This window comes from Dipodomys merriami, unplaced genomic scaffold (assembly GCF_024711535.1).
Source record: "Dipodomys merriami isolate MVZ:Mamm:240054 unplaced genomic scaffold, mDipMer1.0.p SCAF_3, whole genome shotgun sequence".
Taxonomy (NCBI): domain Eukaryota; kingdom Metazoa; phylum Chordata; class Mammalia; order Rodentia; family Heteromyidae; genus Dipodomys; species Dipodomys merriami.
In genome coordinates, this window is record NW_027204492.1 from 36,910,184 (window position 1) to 36,932,022 (window position 21,839).

At 39.8% G+C, this 21,839-nt stretch overlaps 1 protein-coding gene across 1 annotated transcript in view; it reads left to right on the forward strand.

The window, feature by feature from the left end:
- Nucleotides 1–20,670, forward strand: part of Gucy2f (guanylate cyclase 2F, retinal) — an 82,148-nt gene extending 61,478 nt beyond the window's left edge. The window contains exons 12-18 of the mRNA XM_070038985.1: nt 1,093–1,256; nt 2,044–2,236; nt 5,544–5,718; nt 9,293–9,391; nt 13,030–13,124; nt 20,403–20,491; nt 20,583–20,670. Coding sequence (XP_069895086.1) covers nt 1,093–1,256; nt 2,044–2,236; nt 5,544–5,718; nt 9,293–9,391; nt 13,030–13,124; nt 20,403–20,491; nt 20,583–20,670 — 903 coding nt within the window. The remainder of the gene's footprint in view (nt 1–1,092; nt 1,257–2,043; nt 2,237–5,543; nt 5,719–9,292; nt 9,392–13,029; nt 13,125–20,402; nt 20,492–20,582) is intronic.
- Nucleotides 20,671–21,839: the final 1,169 nt, after the last annotated feature.

A 21,839-nucleotide genomic window follows, 5' to 3' on the forward strand; every position in this document is an offset into this window, starting at 1 on the left:
TTTCAAACAAGCCCTTCTGGAGCTAAAATGCTTCAGTGGAAGTTTATCTGGTCTGAAAATAAGGCTAGGCTCTCAACTTTCTGCAATTAATGAAACTTAAATGAGGAGAGGAGAAGGAAGCTTCCTAAGTTAAGCAACAGTGGGATCCTGAAGCATCTGAACTCACTGCTGAATTTACCCTCAGGACCTTGGAGGACAAATAAACGTGAATCAGGCTCAGAAAAAAACAAAACTCTTAGTAGTTTTCACATGGTAGTAGTTACTACAGGGAGCATGTGTGACCCAACTCCATAGGAAGGTGTTTACCAAGATAGGGTCCTAGAAGTCTACTTAGCAAAACTGCCAGCAGTCTTTTATTGTTGTGAATACAGCCTTGCGCATGCCAATTATAACATCATGGAATGGGCTACTTCTTGTGATTCTAATGCTATGTCAATCAAGCTCTTTTTAGATGGACAAGGTCTTAGGAGGGTGAATGGAACATTTGTGACAAACATCCTCATCTAAGGGATCAGGACACCACGTGGGGCAAGACCAATTGAATTTCTATATGTCCCTGACTGACATGAATGGCAGGTACTAAGGGACATATTATTCTTGGACCCCAAGAAATAGGGGTAGATCTTACTACATATATCTTGAACCCTCTTACATGATCTAGGAACCTGCCACTATCAGAAACTGACAGTACAGTAGTATTTGAGGCTACAAACGATTTAGTAGGCTGATGGTTTAGAATGGTAGACTATTAGCTCTTATTCTTCTAATGCTTACCCTACCCATAATTGGCCTGGGCTTAAGACCTAGCCCTATTATCTTTGAAGTAGCCACAGTTCTTCTGATAACATCTCAGAACTGAAAGAAGCCTGCTTAGAGCCTCTTTGCTCAGATTTGAAAGAACCAAAAGGATAGGGAACAAACTACTTCGGTGGGCAATAGAGCCCTATGAATGGGCCAGGGTGACAAGGGTGAGTAGTGACTTTTCTTATCTCTCTTGCCTGGCATTTTAGAAAAAAAGTATTCTTGATGAGGGAGCCTGTTTTAACATTTAAAGCATTCCCTGGCTCTTTTATTTTTCTGTTTGACTTTCAGTTTAAAACTTGCAATAAAGGGAAAAAGACCAATATCATCGATTCCATGCTTAGGATGTTGGAACAATATTCTAGCAACTTGGAAGATTTGATCAGGGAGCGGACTGAAGAGCTGGAAATTGAAAAACAGAAAACAGAAAAGCTTCTAACACAGATGCTACCACCGTATGTGTGAACACCTGAGGAGTGTGAATCCTTATAACAGTGTGTTTCATTTAAAAAAAGAAAAAATTACTTATCAAGGAACTGCTCCTTCCCCCTGTCCTGCACCCTTTTTACTCCCAGTAGGTTTGAGTCACAACTTCAAATAAAAGTAGAACTGGCAACCAAGGGTGCAGAGTACATATCCTAATTTTTTTACTACTTGCTGATCATGCTGGTCATTTAAGTTTTTTACTTTTCTCTATGTCACTTTGTGAGTTTAGCAGGAGGTTGACCAATGAAAATAGGCAGCCCTTTGAGCTCATATAGGACAGTAGTTACGTTATTTTTCCAGTTTTTATTTTTTTTCTTAGTTGAAAATCAAAAATCTTATCTTTTGCTACCATTTCCAAAGTTTTAGAATGCCTTAACATGTTTTAACATGATCTTCTAGGAGGTAATTGGGGAAACTAGTAACATGGAAAAGCAGCCCTTGGGAACATTCCCCTGAAGGAAATTGGATAAGGTAGAAGTACTGAGAGCTAAGAGAGAAAAAAAACTTACTGAAGCATAGACTAGTTCTATCTGTTTAGTGCTGTATTCTAGCTCCTAGCACAGTGATGAACACATTGTAACCACTCAATATATATTTGCAGAATAAGTGAACAAGTTAGGGTTTTTATCCAGGTGACAATTTCTTTCTCATCATTTACCTGGAGGTCATTTGGGACAAAATTATGTTTTAAAAGGTGTCAGTAGAAAATAGGGAGATTGGTATCCTCTTTGGAAATCTGCCAGGTCTTCTTTTCAGATCAGTTGCTGAATCCCTGAAGAAGGGCTGCACAGTTGAACCTGAGGGTTTTGACTTGGTCACCTTGTACTTCAGCGACATTGTGGGCTTCACCACCATCTCAGCCATGAGTGAGCCCATTGAAGTGGTGGATCTTCTGAATGACCTGTACACACTCTTTGATGCAATCATTGGCAGTCATGATGTCTATAAGGTATGTTATCAAGGAACTACGTTTCAGAGTGAAGATTTTACAAGGCTTATCTATGTGCCTGCCAATAATGAAGGATGCAATTTTATAGAATGTTCTTTTCTAGGAATGAAAGTGTTATGCAATATACCACTTTGATTGGTATCTCATTGGTAATGAAGGCCAGATAGAATGCGTATTGTTTTCTAATTTACAGATTGACAACTTTCAACTCAGCAAAAGATGGCCAGAAAGATTCCTTTGAGCTATTCTTGCCTAGAATTGGTATTAAAAAGCAGTTGAGGCTGGGTGAGTTGTTGCAGTTTAACAATTGAGTGCCTCAATGTAAACAGTGTTTTGGTAGGCTCTGAAGGGGCCACAGAAGTGTTGGTGTTTTATCCATAGTAGCTTCCACAGAGTCATCTTGATAAGGTTTGTTTTGATGTAATTCATGGTTTGGTCTCTTAGGTACTGTTGTTTTATACATGAAGGAACTTGGCATTGCATGAGGTTGCTATTAGACCTGGGGTTCTTAGGATTGCTGCAGGGTAACCAAAAGCCCATTTATATTGTGATCTTGAAAACTCTTGCTTCTACCTTCTACTCCTTCAACTTATCCATGTCCATGCTTTCTGTCAAAGATTACAGAAGATGAGTACAGAGCTTATAATGCATTAGTTAATTTTGACACCCTGCTTCCTTAAACTAGTTTTTTATAAGTTGTTTTTTTTCTTAGGTAAACAAAAGACTGAAAACCTCACAGCTATGTAGGGACATTTCCACATTGTTTGTAATATGGATACTTGTTTTATCAATGGGGAAAGATGCCCCAGGCATACAGTATTCAGAAAGCTCCTCTGTCCCAGGAATCAAGGTAGAGCTGGAGAATGAGTAGCTCCATTCATTGGGTCCTTCACATTAGCCTGAAATGTTCCAACTCTCAAATCACACAGAAGTGTGTTTATCTCAAATTAGATAGCGCCTTCTCAGGTCTAGCCTCAGGGCTAGACCAAGCTACCTAAGTAGGACTCAGAAATAGACATCATACATGTCAATCAGCCAGAGCTGCAAGCTAATCAAGAAACACACATGGAAATCATGGTGGAGGAAAAAAAAAAATCCATGGACTCAGACTACCTGTCTTACCTTGTTGAACTCAAGCAGCCTAGAGGGAAAAGCAAATCACTGAAAGCTAATTCAGTTGAAACTAAAATCAGCAGCAACACATCCACTGGTTAATCAATCCAGCTGATTCTGTTCAGACAATTGTTGAAGGTCTTAAGGATGAGGCCATTCGCTATTGTAAAACTTCATAGCTGCAATAGGGAGTTAGTGGTGTGCTCCCAAGACAGAGCAGGACTGTCCAACTCCAAAAGAATGGAATCTAATTTACAGTCTTGTTTATTATATAAAATAACAGACTGCAAAGAAAATCAAAATTGAACCAGCAATGAATCACCAATCCTGTTTGTATTTTCATTTTTTCTTATCTGTAAAATTGGAATCACTTCTCCTGGTACTTGATAATATGAAGTGGAAGTGAGCAGACTACAACAGAATTATAAAATTGGTGATTCGTTTTCATATTCAATTCTCCTGACACTGCCCTCATCTCAAACAGACCATTTTCTATAACTACATTTCCCTTAGTATCCTTATTCTAGTTGATGCTACCCATCATTTCTCCTAATAGTCTACATACTAAAGTCCGCCAGTGGTAGGCTCCCTGCTCTTCTAATGTCCTCACTGATATCCTTGGAGGCCTCCTGGGTGACTCATTTATCAACCCTGAAGTGTTAATCCTACCAGTCCAGCTGCTGAGTTTCTGCTCCCATGTAGCATTCACTGAATAGAAGCAGGTTGAGGTGCAAAATCCTGTATTGGATACAGACTGTTATTGCTGGCAATGGATAAAGTATGTTTCTGCATGCTAAACTTGTTTCTTTGGAGCTGAATCATATCCTCAATCCTGTTTGGTGATGGTGATGATGATGATGGCAGTGGTAGTGGTGGTGATAACATGTACTTACATGTTATCATCCATCAGTCAGGTTTTAAGTGCTTTGACATATATTAAGTCATTTAGCTCATAGAGAACCTTACGAGATAAGTGTTGTCATTATCCGTATCTTTACAGAAGAGGATATTGAAACACAGAGATTAAATGACTTGCTCCAGATTTGTAAACAGTAAATATGGGGTTCTAACCAAGACAGTATGATTCCAAAATTTCATACTGCTAAGGAATTTTGTGAGTATAACACTAAGGAAAACATGATTATTATTTTGTTTTGCCAGTCCTGAGGCTTGAACTCTGGGCCTATGTGCTGTCCCTGAGCTGCATTTGCTTAAGGCTACCACTTGAGCAGCAGCACTGCTTCTGGCTTTTTCTGTGATTTAATTGGACATAAGAGTCTCACAGCGTTTCCTGCCTCGACTGGCTTCAAAATGAAATCTTCAGATCTCAGCTTCCTAAGTAACTAGGATTAGCGCCAGGCTAACATGTAATTTTACTTGTATCCAAACTTTGGAGTAGCTCAGCCTACCTGCCACATTTTATAGAAATCCTTTCAGCTTACTTATCTTCTGGATTTACCCCTAATGCTTCACTTTCCTGTTTATCTAAATGAGTGAGCACACTTGTGGGAAAGATGAGGAGCACTGATTTGCCTTTAGTTCCAAATGTCCAGCTCTAACTGGCTCATACTGAGCAGGTAAGTTCAGTATGGATGCCCCTCAGAGAGGCAGCAATACAAAGGGTGCATTAATCATTGAGGAAAGATCCAGTTCACATACTCATAAAAGTCTGCAAAACTAACTCCACCATATTATAAAGTGAAACAGATAAAATAGAGTCTTCCTTGGCCTTCCTTTCCCATTCTCTAAACCAAGCATGTCCTAAGCAATTGTACTTAAAACCATGTAGAGAAATGATTGCTGGGGGACCATCTTTTGTTCTGTCTCTTAGATTGGTTCCCCAGAGACATTCTACAGCTAGTCATAGATATCTTTCTTTTCTCTTTCCATAGGAATTTCTTGAAGCCTAATATTTCTTTAGATCACTCATGGCCCTAGGAAACAGCTACATGATTTTCAGCATTTCTAGGTGTGGCACTTAGATATTAGTAACATTAGTATTTTTTAAATAAATCTCTTTGATTCTAATCTCTGTAGCCAGGATTTTAAACCACCAACAGCCCCTTCCTGCCTTCTTCATTTTATAAGAAGATCGTTTGGTCTCCATCAGACCATTGTATTCCCACAACTCTATGGGTAACAAAGAAACACCAAGAGGTTACTTGCTTGCCAATTTTGTTTACTCAATTCCCAGGTAGAGACCATTGGAGATGCTTACATGGTAGCCTCAGGCCTCCCAAAGAGGAATGGCAGTAGACATGCAGCTGAAATCGCAAATATGTCCCTGGACATCCTGAGCTCTGTGGGCACCTTCAAGATGCGGCACATGCCAGAGGTGCCAGTTCGAATTCGAATGGGCCTGCACTCAGGTAACAAAAATGTTAAGCAAAATGAACTTCAAATGTTTTTTTTTTTTGTTGTTGTTGCTTTTAATGTACTGTGTGAGGTGATTTCTTTTTTCTTGTGTTTTTTCCCCTTTGGTTTATCCCCTGTTGTCACTGTATTTCATTTTGGTACCCTATATCTTATATATATGTGTACCTGATTTGGAGAAGGGAAGGGGAATAACATAACAGTGAGACAACAGACAAAGGGTGAATCAATGGAACAGCAATACTCACAAGACACTATGTTGGAAATGAACTGTACAACTTGGGGAGGATTGGGGGGAGGGAAAGTGGGAGAAAAGCAAGGGAGGGGGAAACAATATTAAAAAAGAAATATACTCATTATCTTACACATATAACTGTAACCCCTCTGTACATCACCTGGACAAGAATATTAAGTTAAAAATAAAACTACTTAAAGCAAGAAGAAACTTTCCTAGGTGCTTCAAGGAATACTGGTAAAGAAGGGTAACCCTCCCCTGATACCTAGGAGCAGAATTATCCAAATGTCCAGGACTGCTTAATTCCATTATGCCTACCTAAGTCATGTTTGATTGTGCTATAAAACCAGCAAATATTTGCTGTATTTAGGATAATTCAATTAGTTGAAATCAACTCCAAGTATTTTCTCCCATATTTATTCCTTCTTGGTTGACTATCTTCAAATTCTTCTCATTCACTGTAGCTTTCCTATCTAGTTTCATATATTCACAGGTCTCTTGACAGACATGTTACTTGGTATCACAGATACCTTACTATCATGACATGCTCCTCACTCAGAATGTTGCTTCTCGGCTTCAATTTTTAGTTGTCTTAGCTCTTCCTGCCCCCTATCACTTTCTGCCAGAGCATTCAGTGTGGTGATCTTACTTTCTCCATATTCTCACCTCTAATTTATTTCTCAACCCACTCCAACTTGCTGTCTGTTTTTATCTATTGCAGCTTGGTAAGTCCGTTCATTTATATCTGTCCTCTGTGTTTCCCAGGGTTTTATGTGGATCTATTTCAATCTCTCTCTTTCTCTCTCTCTCTCTCTCTCTCTCTCTCTCTCTCTCTCTCTCTCTCTCTCTCTCTCTCTCTTCTCTCTCCCTCTCTCTCTCCCACTCTCTCTCTCTCTCTCCCTCTCTCTCTCCCACTCTCTCCCTCTCTCAATCTCTCTCTCTCCTCCTATCCTCTCTGGCTCTGGCTCTCTCCCCTCCCCCCATCTCCCTTATTCTTCTGGGTCATTTCATTCTCATCTATGGCTTAACTACCATATGCATGATGATAGCTTTCAGCCCCACAAGTTGTATATCAAGGTACCTGCTGACATTTCCACATGACTATATTCCACATGGTCATCAGACTCAATAGTATAAAACATAATTGCTTTATTCCCATAAAACGTTCTTCTATTTCTGTATTACTGCCATTGACCTAGTTACTTCAGCAACTTTTAGAAGTTATTCTCAACTCCTCCTTCACTCTGACCTTAGTCAACCAATGACTAACTCTTGAACATTTTATCTTTGAAATATTTCTTGAGTCTATCTTGTTTCTCTTTGATTCTCACTTATCCAAGTCCAGACTACCAATATATGTTGTCTGGATCACTACTATAGAATCATTTCATAGTACTAGAATAAATCTATCATTTTGTCTGTACTGTTAGACTTTAAGCTACCTGGTAATAGGAACCATATCTTACTCATGTTTATGTACTGAATACTTAGCACTTAACAGGTGCTTGGTAATATTTTTTGCAAAGAAAATCCTTCAGCTCTTACTTGTGCTTCCATTTCACATTTTCAGCACCCTCACCTTGGCTTGGATGAGTCTCCATTATTTCAAAATACAACATATTTAAAACTTCCAGTCCCACAAATTGGCATAAACTCAGAAGCTCATGGTAATCAGACAGCCAACAAGTCCACTGGTTTTCCTTTCATAATATCACTGTTATCAACTTTTTAGCACATTTTGCCATCATCACCATCTTTCCCATACCTACTTCAACAGCCACCTAACAAGTTTCTCTGGTTTTACTTTTTCTCCTTGCAATGCATTCTATACGTTGATCTGAAAGAAAAAGAAAAAAGAATATAGTGGTTTAAGGTTCATTGCGAATAACCCACTTATTCCAACCCTATCTCATTACTCCTAGCTGCTTCCCAATGTTTGGGGCATGCTCAATCCCACCACAAACCTTTGATTTAGGTTACTTTTTTCTATTCAAATGTTATTCACCCATCAAGACCTAAATCAAAATCCTACCCTTTTCCATGGATCCTTTTTGACTGAGTCAGTTGCTATTAAGTATGTCCCCTCGGTTACTAAATTATGATATTGTACTATTGTACTATTTCTCTCCATTCAGACATATTGTTCTGTGTGGTTGCTTATTTACTTCCTGGATACTAGTCTTTTTTATTCTCAATTATAGTTTAAATTCCTGGAGAATTTAGGCCATATATTAAATTTCCTTTTTAGCCCCTCTCTTTTTGTGCCTACTTCAGTGCTCAAAGTTTGATTCTGAATAAACAAAAAGTGAGTTGAAAAGAAAAACATGTTTGTAGTTATTTATTTTTATTCTCAGATGAACTAATTTTTTTGGTCAGTCATGGGAATTGAACTCTGGGCCTGGGCACTGTCTCTCAGCTTTTCAGCTCTAGGCAAGCACTCTACCACTTGAGCCACAGCGCCACTTCCAGTTTTCTGGTGGTTAATTGGAGATAAGAGTCTCACAGGGAATTTCCTGCCCGGGCTGGCTTTGAACTGCACTTCCCAGATCTCAGCCTCCTGTGTAGCTAGGATTACATGCACCAGCCACCAGCATCCAGCTAGAATTAATTTTTGAAGCAAAACAATTACTTTAACTGAAGAAATGTCCATAACCAAAAACTAATGTTAAAAAATTAAAACCTAGAAACAGCAAAGATGAAGGCAGAGACTTTATAGATACCGGTGAGCTGACTTTTGGGTATGTCTGTTGAAATTTGAAAAATATCCTGAATACCATGTTCAGAACAAAGATCACTGCAAGAACAGATAGAAAATACTCTTGAATGATCTGGTTGTACTGATATTCCATGCCCCTTACAGATAATTGAAAGTCATCTCTATTTGCTTTCAGAGTTTTCTCTCTGCAATAATTCTATTGATAGACACAGTGTGGGAGACAAATAGACCTATGAAATTCTTCCTTCTAACCTTAGAGCACAAGAGTTACATTTTTTTCTTTGCAACAAACATGTTTGGATCCTGACTGGATCTCTGCCCAGGTTTTTCTGGTTTATTTTTGAGGCTTGTCTTTGTTGACAGATATAAGCATGTTGGATATGACAGTTATTTGAAATAGAACTGTAAATCAGAAAGATAAAAAAGTATTAAATATAAATATAAACTTGCTTTGTTATAGACAAAATGTTCATTATTCAATTGTATGTCTTTCTTCAGATATATCATAAGGTTTCCAGAGCTATATGATCAAGCTACATTCCTACCCCTTGCAGTGCTCCTCTATTAACATTGAGTGTATTCTTGTTGACTATAATCCCTGTCTTCTGCCACTCTATAGGGCCTGTTGTTGCTGGAGTGGTGGGCCTCACCATGCCTAGATACTGCTTGTTTGGAGACACTGTAAATACAGCTTCTCGGATGGAGTCAACAGGCTTACGTGAGTACCTCAAGGATGGATGGGAAGGCATCACCCTGCTATTAGGAAAGTGGTTCTTTTTCAACAGAGGGAAAGAGAGCAGGATACTTTGTATTTTTAATGTTTTCTAGAAAAATAAAAGGTAATTTGAAAAGATTAAGATTTATCACACATTTTCTTGATCTCTAACAGCTAACCAGTAGGGGGTGATGTTGGACTGAACATGTATGTATCTTTTATATAGAAATAAAGCTGTAGCCAGATAACACTGAAATAGCCAGGCACTGTGATCAAAACAACTTAGAAAGTCTTTTGAGTAAAAGAAAAAAATTGGACAGCCTGGTGGGTGTAGGAGAGTCATTGGAAGAAAAGAACTAGGTAAGAGACTGATATATTCAGTTTTTCAATCAGTTTGTGAAGACACACATGAGCCAGCTTCCTCCCAGCTGGCTGATGTTTGCTGCTTTAGTCCTCTTAGTTAGGACCCCAGGAGTTCTGGCTTCATCAAATAGCCTCCTAGAATTTAGCAAGCAGTAATCCTTCAATCTAAGGAGCTTGGAATTCTAAAATAATTAATTCCATCTTGGTTGTATGTAAAACTCTTAGCTGCTATCAAAACAAGCATAATATTAAAGATCCCGATTCTTCTCTTCTTTGAGAATAAAACTGTACAAACATTATGCAATTTGTCTGCTGCTGGCAAGAAGTTCAATAAAGCTTTCCTGGTTATTTACTGCCAGTACTGAAATACTGTAAAAAAAATCACAATGTGCTTTTTACTTATATCATGGACTTTTACCAGAGATACAGAGACAGAAATAGAGACAGAGAAGAAAGAAGGAAGGAAAGAAGGAAAAAGAAGGATGGAAGGAAGGAAGGAAGGAAGGAAGGAAGGAAGGAAGGAAGGAAGGAAGAAAGGAAAGAAGGAAAGAAGGCAGGCAGGCAGGCAGGCATTTGTCTTCTTTGCTCTGGCTTAGCAACTACTAGGTAACACAAACTCTTCCTTAACTTCAGCAATATATTCAGACTAGTCCTTGATGATATAGTGGCCTATATCACAGTGGGTGGTGCCCTATTTGACCCCATTCCCCATCACTCAGGTGCAGAAACAGCCTTACACAATGGGTCCAGTCTTAGTAAATCTAGCCTGTGCAGCCATGATTAAGGAGGCAGCATGGAGCTTAAAAACTGTTGTCAGAATAAATTTTCTGACATCTGGGAAAGTCTTTTAAACTCCACAGATATGGCAGAGGCCATGGAGGTAGTCATCCAGGAACTGCTGTGTGAATATGCCTTTGCATATGATGTTGCTCTTGAAGTGCAACCCAAGATGAAGAGAAATTGATCATGGAACCACAATGAAGATTTGACACAGTGCTGAGGACTGATGTGAGTTTGTAGAAGGCTGAAGCCCTATTCTGGGCTGCACCAGGCAATTCTCCACATACGTTTCCCATTGGAGGTACAGATTTGAAAGTAGAAATTGACTTTTGAGATTTAGGCAACACCTTGTCTACTGATCAATAAAAAGAAGAACATCCACATGATCTCTGCACTCCAGGAGCTGATTAGACTGCTTTCATAAAAGTTAATGACTGTAAACCAACTATTGCACTGAGGGATATACCAGACTAAATATCTTCTAAGGCAGTTGTTTCTCCCCTTGTGTTGGATATATGAAATCAGGACATGTAACAAGTTTATTAACAGCAAATCAATTTCATCAGTGTCTCCTTTGTGCACAGATGAATCAATTGAGATTCTGTGATCTAGTCCTGGAGCTGCCTTACCACAGAGCTGAGCAGTGGTTAGAATCAGTTGTCTTTTGTGTTTCCCACAATTAGGATCCCCCTACTGAACGGCTCTTTGAACACCAGATGCTAATGGGCTGACAAATATTGGCCTAGCAATGAGTAAACTGGCCAGAGTTGTGTCTATTATGAATATAACAGAGGCTTTGAGTAACTCTGAGTGAGGAGGGCACAGATATGAGTACTGAGTTATTAAGAAAAGGAAATTATGCTGAGTGCTGATGGTTTATGCCTATAAGCCTACCTTCAGGAAGTTGAGATCTGAGTATTGCAATTTGAAGCCAGCCAGAACAGAAAAGTCCATGATAATCTTACTTCAAATTAACTAGAAAAAAGCCAGAAGCTATGGGTCAAGTGGTAGAGCACTAGCCATGAGCAAAGAAAAAGCCCAAGGATTGCACACAGATCCTGAGTTCAAGCCCCAGGATCAACATGGAAAAAAGAAAAGAAAAGGAACTCTACTATGCCTTCCTACTCACATTGTAATCAGCTTTTAAAAGAATGACTTTCTCAAGCATGAGAGCAAGTCTTGGACTTTCATTTTAGGTACAATTTTAACAAGGTGTCATTTCGTAATGACAGTTGTCAGGAATGTTGAATTTAACAAGGGATTGTTCTTTATTAAAGAAGTAGTAAGTTCCAATGGCTCACAACTGTAATCTTAGCGACTCAGGAGCCTGAGATCTGAGAATCAGGGTTTGAAGCCTGAGGAGGAAAATCTGTGAGACCCTTATCTTCAATTAACCTGCAAATAGCCTAAAGGGGAAGTATGTCTCAAGTAGTAGAACATATGCCTTGGGCCAAAAAGCTAAGGGACAGCACCCAGGCCCTTAGTTTGAGGCCCAGCACTCACACACACACAAACACACACACACACACACACACACACACACACACACACACACACACACACACACACACCATGCACACATACACATACACATATACACATAGAACAGACTTAAGTCCTAAATAATTTTTAAAGAAGTAGGGCTTCTTCGTAGGGCTCTTAATCGCAGATTGGGATTGTTGATAGGAAAATAGCACATTCTGTAGGTATTACAGCTAAAAGCACTCACTTAAAGAATAGCTTGAATGTCAGTCTTTCAAAAGTTTTTTTTTTTTTTTGGGTCCGGTCGTGGGGCCTGAAGTCTGGGCCTGGGCGCTGTCCCTCAGCTCTTCAGCTCAAGGCTAGCACTCTACCACTTGAGCCACAGCGCCACTTCTGGCTTTTTTCCTTTTTGCTTATGTGGTGCTGGGGAATCGAACCCAGGGCCTCATGCATGCAAGGCAAACGCTCTACCACTGAGCCACCTTCCTAGTCCCTTTCAAAAGTTTTGACAGTGGTGTTAGACTGTTTCTCATTGATTTTTTGTAAGTTGTGAGGATTCATGTGGAAAATGAATCGTATGGCTTTTTGTCTTTTAAGTATGTTTTACAAAACTTTTAGTTTTATAAAATGATTTTAGCCCTAGCAGAAGCCTGTGAGGGAAGCTGCTTGTGCTAAATTTCCCTCAGAGGAGGTCACATTTCAGCTGTGAACACAATAGTGGCTGCTGGTTTCTCCTTCTCAGCCTTCAAGTTAAATTAACACCTTCCTATTGCCCAGCATTTCATCTAACCTACCATCTAGGAGGCTGATAGGTGCTATAGCTAACACCTTGTCTGGGCCTGGTGAGAAGGCCTTCACTCCCCCTTCCTCCTGTGAACCCTTAACTAAAGCTTTCACCCAGGACTTTGCTTAGGGTTTAGCACACTTTAAAGTGGGGCCATTTATTGCATTGGCAGTTTCTCATTGATTTTCTTAATGAGAAAGGAGCTAAACTCATGGCTCTCCTTTATTTACAGCTTACCGAATTCATGTCAGTCTCAGCACGGTTACAATTCTTCGAACTTTGAGTGAGGGCTACGAAGTAGAGCTTCGAGGAAGAACAGAGCTTAAGGTATAAAGTACTTGTTTTGGGAACAAACCGTTTGGGCACACCTGCTTTTCAAGAGGTCATGGTCTGCTGAAAGAACTTACCTGGGAGCGTGAGACTCAGAGCTATAATTTAGGCAGAATTTCCAGCTCTATTTGAGGTTCCCAAAAGGTATTTCCCTTCTGCCATCCCTTTCTTCTCTTTGAAATATGGCTTAAGTAGGTAGGTTCATTGAGAATCCTTTCTACTTTTCTTTTAGACTATTAATTGTATTTTTCTTTCCTAAAAGACTGCTCAGTATTTGCCTTTCTAATGAGCTATATTTGTTTACATTTACTAACTCCCATTTTATTTGCTCTTTGGCAGTTCTAAACGTTGTCCAATAAGCTACAGTACTGAGGAGTTTGGGTTTTTTTATTTCCTGCTCAGTGGGCCACCCTTTCTGACTTTTCATCCATACCATTGGCTCACCATGCTATAAGGAAGAAGTCAGAATCTATGAAAGAAAAAGTCAGAGTTTATGAGAGAAAGTCAGAGGCTATTATCTTGTAGTAATCTTTTCTCTCTTTTGGGACTATCATTTGACTTGGGATTCAAGACTGGGATGGTTTTCCTTCCTACTATTTCCACTGGAATCCCTTTCTTCTACATGATCCTAGGACCATAACTAAGGATAATTGTAAGAGATCTCAGGGATCTGATTATCTAAATTACTCATTTTATATGAAGAATCAAGGCCCACAAAGGTGAAACAAATTGAGCAGAGTCATCTAGTCAGATAGCAGAATCAGGCTAAACTCAGGAAGCCTGACTTGATTCTATACTAAAATGCAGTATGAAGACAGTTCTTTTAGTGATTATCATTGGGCAAAGCAAAAGCAGGGCACTGATTAATGTATGGTTTGTTTCTGTGACTGACCTATCATCCCCTGGTAGAGGTAAATGTATATGTAACTAGATTTCAAGAGGTATGATTCTAGTTGATCACTTCCTTGTTTGACTTGTGTTCATCTTTTCCAATAGATTTTTAAAATCTTCCAGTGGGTGGGATGAGTCACTCACAAAGGGGTGGAGGCTCATTGCCACCTCTGGAGAGCACTCCCACAGTGAGACCATGGGGGCAGGGATCTTACTTGGGCAGTAAATCAAATTGCCCATGGCTTTTGTGATCCCTCTGTACATTCTGTCATTTCCCAGCAGAGCACAAAGGCAGCTTGGTTCCCTGAAGCACTTTCCTCTGTATTGCTGGGCACAGAAATTTCATTTAAAAGCTGAAGATCTAAAAAGGTACAATTTTATGAAACTGAAAAAAGAAAAAAATGTGCACCACCCCCACTGATTTTTATTGCCCCACAAATTCTAGACAGTAGCACTTACATCTTTGGGATTTCAAGTACAAAAACAAGTCTTCAAATGGGCCCTTTGCAGCTTCATGGTTTGTTCCACCCCAGGGAATTTGGGAATATGCTGCAGCATGTTGGAGGAAAAACTCTTTTTTTCCTTTTCCTTTTTCTTTTTCATTTATTGCCACTCCTTGGGATTGAATACAAGGTCTGTCATTTAAACCATGCTCCTAGTCCTTTTGTTTCAATTATTTGTATAGAGTCTCACCCTTTTGTCTGGGAAGATACAAATTGCAATCTTCACATCCACCTCTCACATAGGTGGGATTACAGGAATGTACCACCTTCCCTGGTTTCTTTTTTTGATATGTCGTCTCGCTAATTTTACTGAGCTAGTCTTAAATCTCTGCCTTCTGTGTAGCTAAGATAACAGTCATGTACCCCCATACCCAGCCCAGAAATAGCCTTTATTGGAATGACAAGAGCCTCATGAAAAAAAAAAGATTAAGAGGGAGATATTGAGAGAGAAGTGGAGGAGTATCTAGAGAAAAGGAGAAGCAATAAGAAGGATAAGAAGAAAGATCCAAGGAAAAGGAGGGAGAAGCTGTGTGCTGGTGGCTCATTCCTGTAGACCTTGCTACTCAGGAGGCTGAGATCTGAGTGTCATGGTTTGATGCCAACCTGGACAGACAAAGCTAAGACCGTCTTATTTACAATTTAATAGCAAAATGCCAGAGATAGAGCTCTGGCTCAAGTGGTAGAGTACCATCCATTAGTGAAAATGCCAAGTGAGAGTGTGAGGAAAACTTCAAGCCCTAGTACTGGCACATGCATGCGTGCGCGCGCGCGCACACACACACACACACACACACACACACACACACACACACACACACACACACACACACACACACACACACACACACACCAAAGAAAGGAGAGGAGAGGAGATCCTTTTTATTTCTATACTCTCCACCTCCCCAGAATAGAATATTTTGTAGTAGAGGCCAGGGGCTAGGGTTTCTAATCTGGGGTAGGGGAGCATTCAATATATTCTTGAATAGACCACATCACCTGTACAGTTTAGAAAGTCTGTTTCAACATTGATGTCCTTCATCTACTCTCTGTTGCTGGAAGCAAGAAGTACCCAGTACACAGGGCAGAAAAAGTATATATTTTTTCCTTCCAGCTTGCTGATGCTTGGAATTCCTCCACTAAAGTCCTTTCTCTTGGGCTCAACCTTCTACCTCATTTCCTTCACTGTTTCCCTTAGTGGAAGCCAAGTTGTGAATTAGATTAGCGGGGAAAATGTAATTTTAAAATAAATTTATGTATTTAAAATTTTGTGATTTTTAAATGTAATTTGCATTCTGGAAAGACTTTCTCACACAATTTTTAATATATTAATATATATTTATTGTAAAGATACTGGGTTACAGTTACATTAGTGACGTGATGAGTACATTTCCTACCTTTGTTTTTCCCCTACCATCCCTTCCCTCCCCACCTCCCCAATTCCTTCCCCCACCCCCAAAATTATAAAGTTCGTTTTCAACATAGTGTTTTCCATATCTCATTGCTACAATGGATCAACCCGTATCCTTATTTCAGCATTTTGTTATTTCTCTTCCCCTCCCCAAATTAGAATAATGTATAAACAAGATACAGGGCACCAGACTCAAATACAGTGAAAACAGGGGTTATACAATGGAGGTAGAACATACAAAAGAAACAAAAAATATCATAGTATATTGTAAGTACATTAAAAACAAAACCTCTTGTGTCCCTATCTTGGGGTTCATTTCGCTTAGCATCATCTTGTATGGTCATATATACATAGCTTTTGAACTTTCTGCTTGTCCTAGACATATACTATTTTTTGCAATTAAGGGAAACCATGGGACCTATGTTTCTTTGGGCCTGGCTTACTTCACTTAATATAATTTTTTCCATGTCTTTCCATTTCCTAACAAATGAGGTGGTGTCATTCTGTCTGATGGAGACATTGAATTCCATTGTATATATGTATATGTCACATTTTCTTGATCCATTCATCTACTGAGGGGTATCTGGGTTGGTTCCATATCTTAGCTATGGAGAATAATGCTGAGATAAACATAGTTGTGCTGGTAGCTTTAGTATGGTCTTGTTTGTGATTGTTTGGGTAAATGCCCAAAAGTGGGATTGCTGGGTCATAGGGAAGCTCTATGTGTAGTCTTTTCGACCTGGGCCAGTTCACCCCTCTTTAGGCAACCTGGTGATCCCCGCTCCTGCGAGGTCACCATACGATGCCGAACTTAGTGCGGACACCCAATCGGCATAGCGCACTGCAGCCCAGAACTCCTGGACTCCAGCAATCCTCCGGGATCAGCCTTCGGAGTAGCTAGGATTACAGACTCATGCCACCACGCCCGGCTATGTGTAGTCTTTTGAGGACCCTCCATACTGCATTCCAGAGTGGTTAAACAAATTTACATTCCCACCAACAATGCAGTAGGGTTCCCTTCTGGCCACATCCCCTCCAGCATCTGTTATTATTAGGTTTCTTGATTATAGCCATTCTAACTGGGGTGAGGTGGAATCTCAGTGTTGCTTTGATTTGCATTTCTTTTATGGCTAGGGAGGTTGAGCATTTCTTCATGTGTCTATTTGCCATTCTTATTTGCTCTTCAGAGAAGTCTCTCTTTAAATCTTTAGCCCACTTATGGATTGGGTGGTTTTTTTCTTTGAGGATTTGTTTTTGAAGGATTTAATTTTTTGAGTTCTTAATATATTTTAGATATGAGGCCTTTGTCTGTTGTATGGCTAGTGAAGATCTTCTCCCAATCTGTGGGCTTTCTATTGATCTTGCTAGCTAAGTCCTTTGCCATGCAGAAGCTCTGCTGTTTCATGCAATCCCATTTGTCCAACCTTTCTTTGATTTGTTGTGTTTTGGGGTCTTTATTAAGAAAATTTTGCCCTGTGCCAAGGAGACCTAGAATTTCTCTTATTCCTTCCTGTAATGTTTTCAAGGTGTCTGCTTTTACTTTTGAGTTCTTTGATCCATTTGGGGTTGATTCTGGTGCAGGGTGATATATAAGGATCTAGCTTTAGTTTTCTATAGATGAATAACCAATTTTGCCAGCACCATTTACTGAAGAGATTGTCTTCCATTTTTATTTTTTAGCACCCTTATCGAAGATTAGGTGGCTATAGGTGTGCAGGTTCATTTCTGGGTCTTCAGTTCTATTCCATTGGTCCTCAGGTCTGTTATTGTGCCAGTACCAAGCTGTTTTGTTTTTGCTATTCGGGGTCTTTTATTGTTTCATATGAATTTTTGGGTTGCTTCTTCTCATACAACTTTTAAAAGCCACTTTATGTTGTGGCTTGGTGGATACTTTCTCACTTTGTCTCTGAATTCTCAGCTTTAATGGTTTTTGTTTCTTAGATCCATAAGCCTTAGTACTTCTTGAATTTTTTTCTTGTACCCCTTCTCTAAACTCCTAACATGAGTGAATGTGCATGCATGCATGCACTTGCGTGTGTGTGCGTGTGTGCGCGCACACACACACACATACATACACACACACATTAAAGACTGAGCTGGGAAATAAGTTATATTGGTGAGATCCATGACGGTCACAAGCTCTGATCTCTGTTCTCATCTCATCAATGACTCAGTGCATGACATTGGACAAATCCAGTTCTTTGTGTGCTCTTGTTTGCCTACACAGAGGACTCTTTAGACCTTCAATTATTAGGAAAGCTTATTAATTTTACAACATTTAAAATTCCCAAGAGTTGTGTTTCTGCCTGAGACCTGACCCTTGACTCAATGTTTTGAAGAAGATATCAGTTTCAAACTTGGTTCAAGTCTCAGCTTTGCCTGCTATTGACGTCAGGTCATCTCCATGAACTTCACTGTCACCATTTGCAGATTAATTACTATGATGAAATTAATAGTAAAACTGCCCTCCAGGATTGCTTGAGGATTAAATAAAATAAGAGATGCCAAAGTGTCTTAAAGTGCAATGCCAAAGCAAGGTGCTATTATTTGGGGAAATTTCTTGGACTACCCTCGGACAGATACTTGGTCAAAACATTTGCATTAAGCTTTTATGGGTTGCTTTTCATGTTTCCCCTCTGTCCATGTCTTCAACAGAATTGTGGAAGTGGAGTGGGTAAACAGAGAGCTAGGATTCTAAGAATTTTCCTGGATGAGATCCAAAACCTCAGAAAGCCCCTGGAGCTTCCCTTCATACTCTTTGATTTGGAAACTTGCCTGAGCCTGTGACACTCCCATCCTCTTTTGTAACCATTAGTTTTGGCATCCCAGTGTGTCCCAAGACCTACTCCTATCTCTGGATAATCCTGATCTCTACAAAGCTCCCTTGGAAATCAGCATGCTGCCCTACTGGCCTTAGATGACAAGACAGTTAATTATGGCTGGGGGATGGAGTCAAGTTTGAATTTTAACAGTATGTCTTACCAAAGTGAGCTTCAGGAAGCCTTAAGTATTCCAAGTTCTCAAGGGTTGAAACTTCCACTCAGTGGAACAATCTGATGATTTACTGAGCAACTTTGTGTAGAAGACATTTCACTAGGTGCTGTGAGAAAAAGAAAGAGCTCTGGAGGCAGAGGAACTGTGCTTAATGTGCTTAAAATCCAAGCGATATCCTGTTAGTCATTTTTCTCTATATTGCAAACTGTTCAGGGGACAGAGCCAGATCTATATTGGCTCTATTATAGGAAGGGTGAAATAAATGAAGGGGTCATGATGGATTGTATCCTCAAGTTATTATTTGTATGAAAAGAGTAGCTCCAAATAGTCCCATTGTTTGAACTCTAAAATTAGTTGGTTGCTGGTTAATAGAAGTTGGACTACAGGCATGTTCATTTCCTACTTGTCTTATGGAGAGGCATGTTCAGAGCCTTGAACAAATATTTGCAAAATGCTTTGAGATTCTCCACTTAAATGTGCCAGTTATTATCATGGCTAATGTCATTACTACTAAGGAATGGATATATCTGATTGCATATTTAAAATGAACAAATAGAATTGGCATTTCTAAGTTAAACAATTTAGAACTGTTCCAAATGAGAGCTAATTACTGTGAGACAATATTTCAGATTAATGAGTCAGAAATACATTCCATTACTTTTCTTGGTTTTAGTAAAGCTGGTGTTTTCTAGATTAGAGGAAGTGAGAGAATAGTCAGAAAAGAACTGAAAAGAGAGAGAAATACATGAAAAGGAAAGTTTGCTAAGAAGAGGGGAGGGCACAAGAGAGACAGATAAGTTGGCTCCTTTTTAGACATGAGTGATGGCCCTAGGGTGACTAGCTTGGGTTTACATTCCCTGCCTCTTCCCAGACCAACAATTCTTAAAGATAGAGGCTTCCTTGGCATCTTGCCCTACCTATAAGAAAGGATTAATGCAGAATGTAGACCTCTCAAAACAACCAGGATGCTCTGGGCTTCAAAACAAGTTGTAGAACCTGTTTTCATTTCCACTTCCTATTCCATTTTTGGATTTTGTGAGAGATATTGGATAGCAGGGTATACATGGAGAAATAGACTTTGAATTTGTATACTCTGGATGGAACAGGCAATGATACATTTAATGCCAATGATGAGGGCAAAAATGACATCTTAAATTGAGCATCCAGATGTTTGGTTGCTATTATAACAAATAGTCACATATTTCAAAAGATGGACTTATGTGGTGATGGGTAGACAAAACATCTGAGCGACAGCTTGACATGATGTTCCCTTCATCTGGCTGCACTTGCAGTCTATGGAGCTTGCCTGAACCTCAGGTACATAGGATAAGGGAGGCCTAAGAAAACTCCAGAGAATGGTGAAAAGGGGAAAGTAGAGGTAAGTTGTGAGTTTGAATGCTTGTACCTACTAATGGGAAGAACTTCTTTGGAAAAATTGGTTACACTGTGGTTAATATTTTTCGTGTTTTCTATAATAAGGGCAAAGGCACAGAAGAAACCTTCTGGCTAGTTGGAAAAAAAGGCTTCACAAAGCCACTCCCTGTACCACCACCAGTGGGCAAAGATGGGTGAGTAGAGCTCATGTGGATATGAATCTTCATATGCTCTGCTCTGCTATACTGTGTTCACTATTTTTTTTGGTGTTTTTCTGCCCTGCAGGCAAGTGGGCCATGGTCTACAACCAACGGAGATTGCAGCTTTCCAAAGAAGAAAAGCAGAAAGGCAGTTGGTGAGAAATAAGCCATAAGGTAATGGCCAGCAGGAAAACAGAGCATAAGGCCTTGCCAGATTTTCAGAACTGGGGCTCCCTTTGGCATGTGAACCAGTCATGGCCTTCATTCTTTTGGCAGAGTGGGATGGAGCTGGTGAACTTCCAAACTCCACTCAGTTGGGCAAAACCTTTGCTGTGGGAGGGCTGTTGTAGACCGAGCTACACTGAGCAAAGTTGGCTACCCTGGCCTGAGAGAGAGAAAGAAAAACCCTTCCCCTTTTCACTGATAACACATTTAAATGCTAACAAGTCTGGCCTTGTTATCCACTTATCAGGCAGGTGCACCTGCCTCTCTTATTGTTGAAGACCAGGGCTACATGGTGAGCCACCTCAGGTCTCTAGAGACTTAGGTCTATCTAGGAAACACAGCTACATTGCAACTGTGTCTTTTTTCTGGGATCTACTGGCAAGACCATATTGAAGGGGGTGCTCATGTCATTTCCTCTGGAGACATTTTTTGATCTCTTGCAAGGTTTGCATTGTCAATCAAAATATGGCTACTCTTAAACTATCTGGCTTGTAATCAGGATCCTCATGCTACCTTCTCTTCTATAACTGGATAACAGTGAAGCATCAACAGCAAGCTATTTACCATCACATGTTTATCTCTAAGGAATCCATAGCTTTCTTGTGTTCCTTTCAATATCTCTTCTCTTCTTGGTTTCTATGCTCTCACCCATGGCCACTTTGACAGTATATCCCATTTCTCTCTACATGTATCTTTAGAAATTACAAGATTTTAAGGTAAACATTAGGACATTTCCATCCATTCCTGCTCCCTTGCTCTCTACCGTGCTCCAGAATAAGCACAATCCTAGCAGTAATTACCAAAGAACTCACACAGTTCCTATTTTTGCACCAGGCTCTGTGGAGTTTGTTAAACTTCTGTGACTGTTTCTCTCCTAAGAAAACCCCACCAAACCTTCATTACTGCAACAATCATAGGTATTATGTACTAGTTGCACATTTATGCTTCAAAAAGGATTCTGTACTGAGCAAACAGCTCCTCTGCAGTCTCCTGTACCACCCTGGGATTCACTGCCACCTCGGGCTCTGCTTTGTTATTTCCTGCTGACCAACAGACTCAGATAGGCAGCTGGGACACACCATCATCCAATTTCTAGAAACTTTCCTATGGTTAAGGG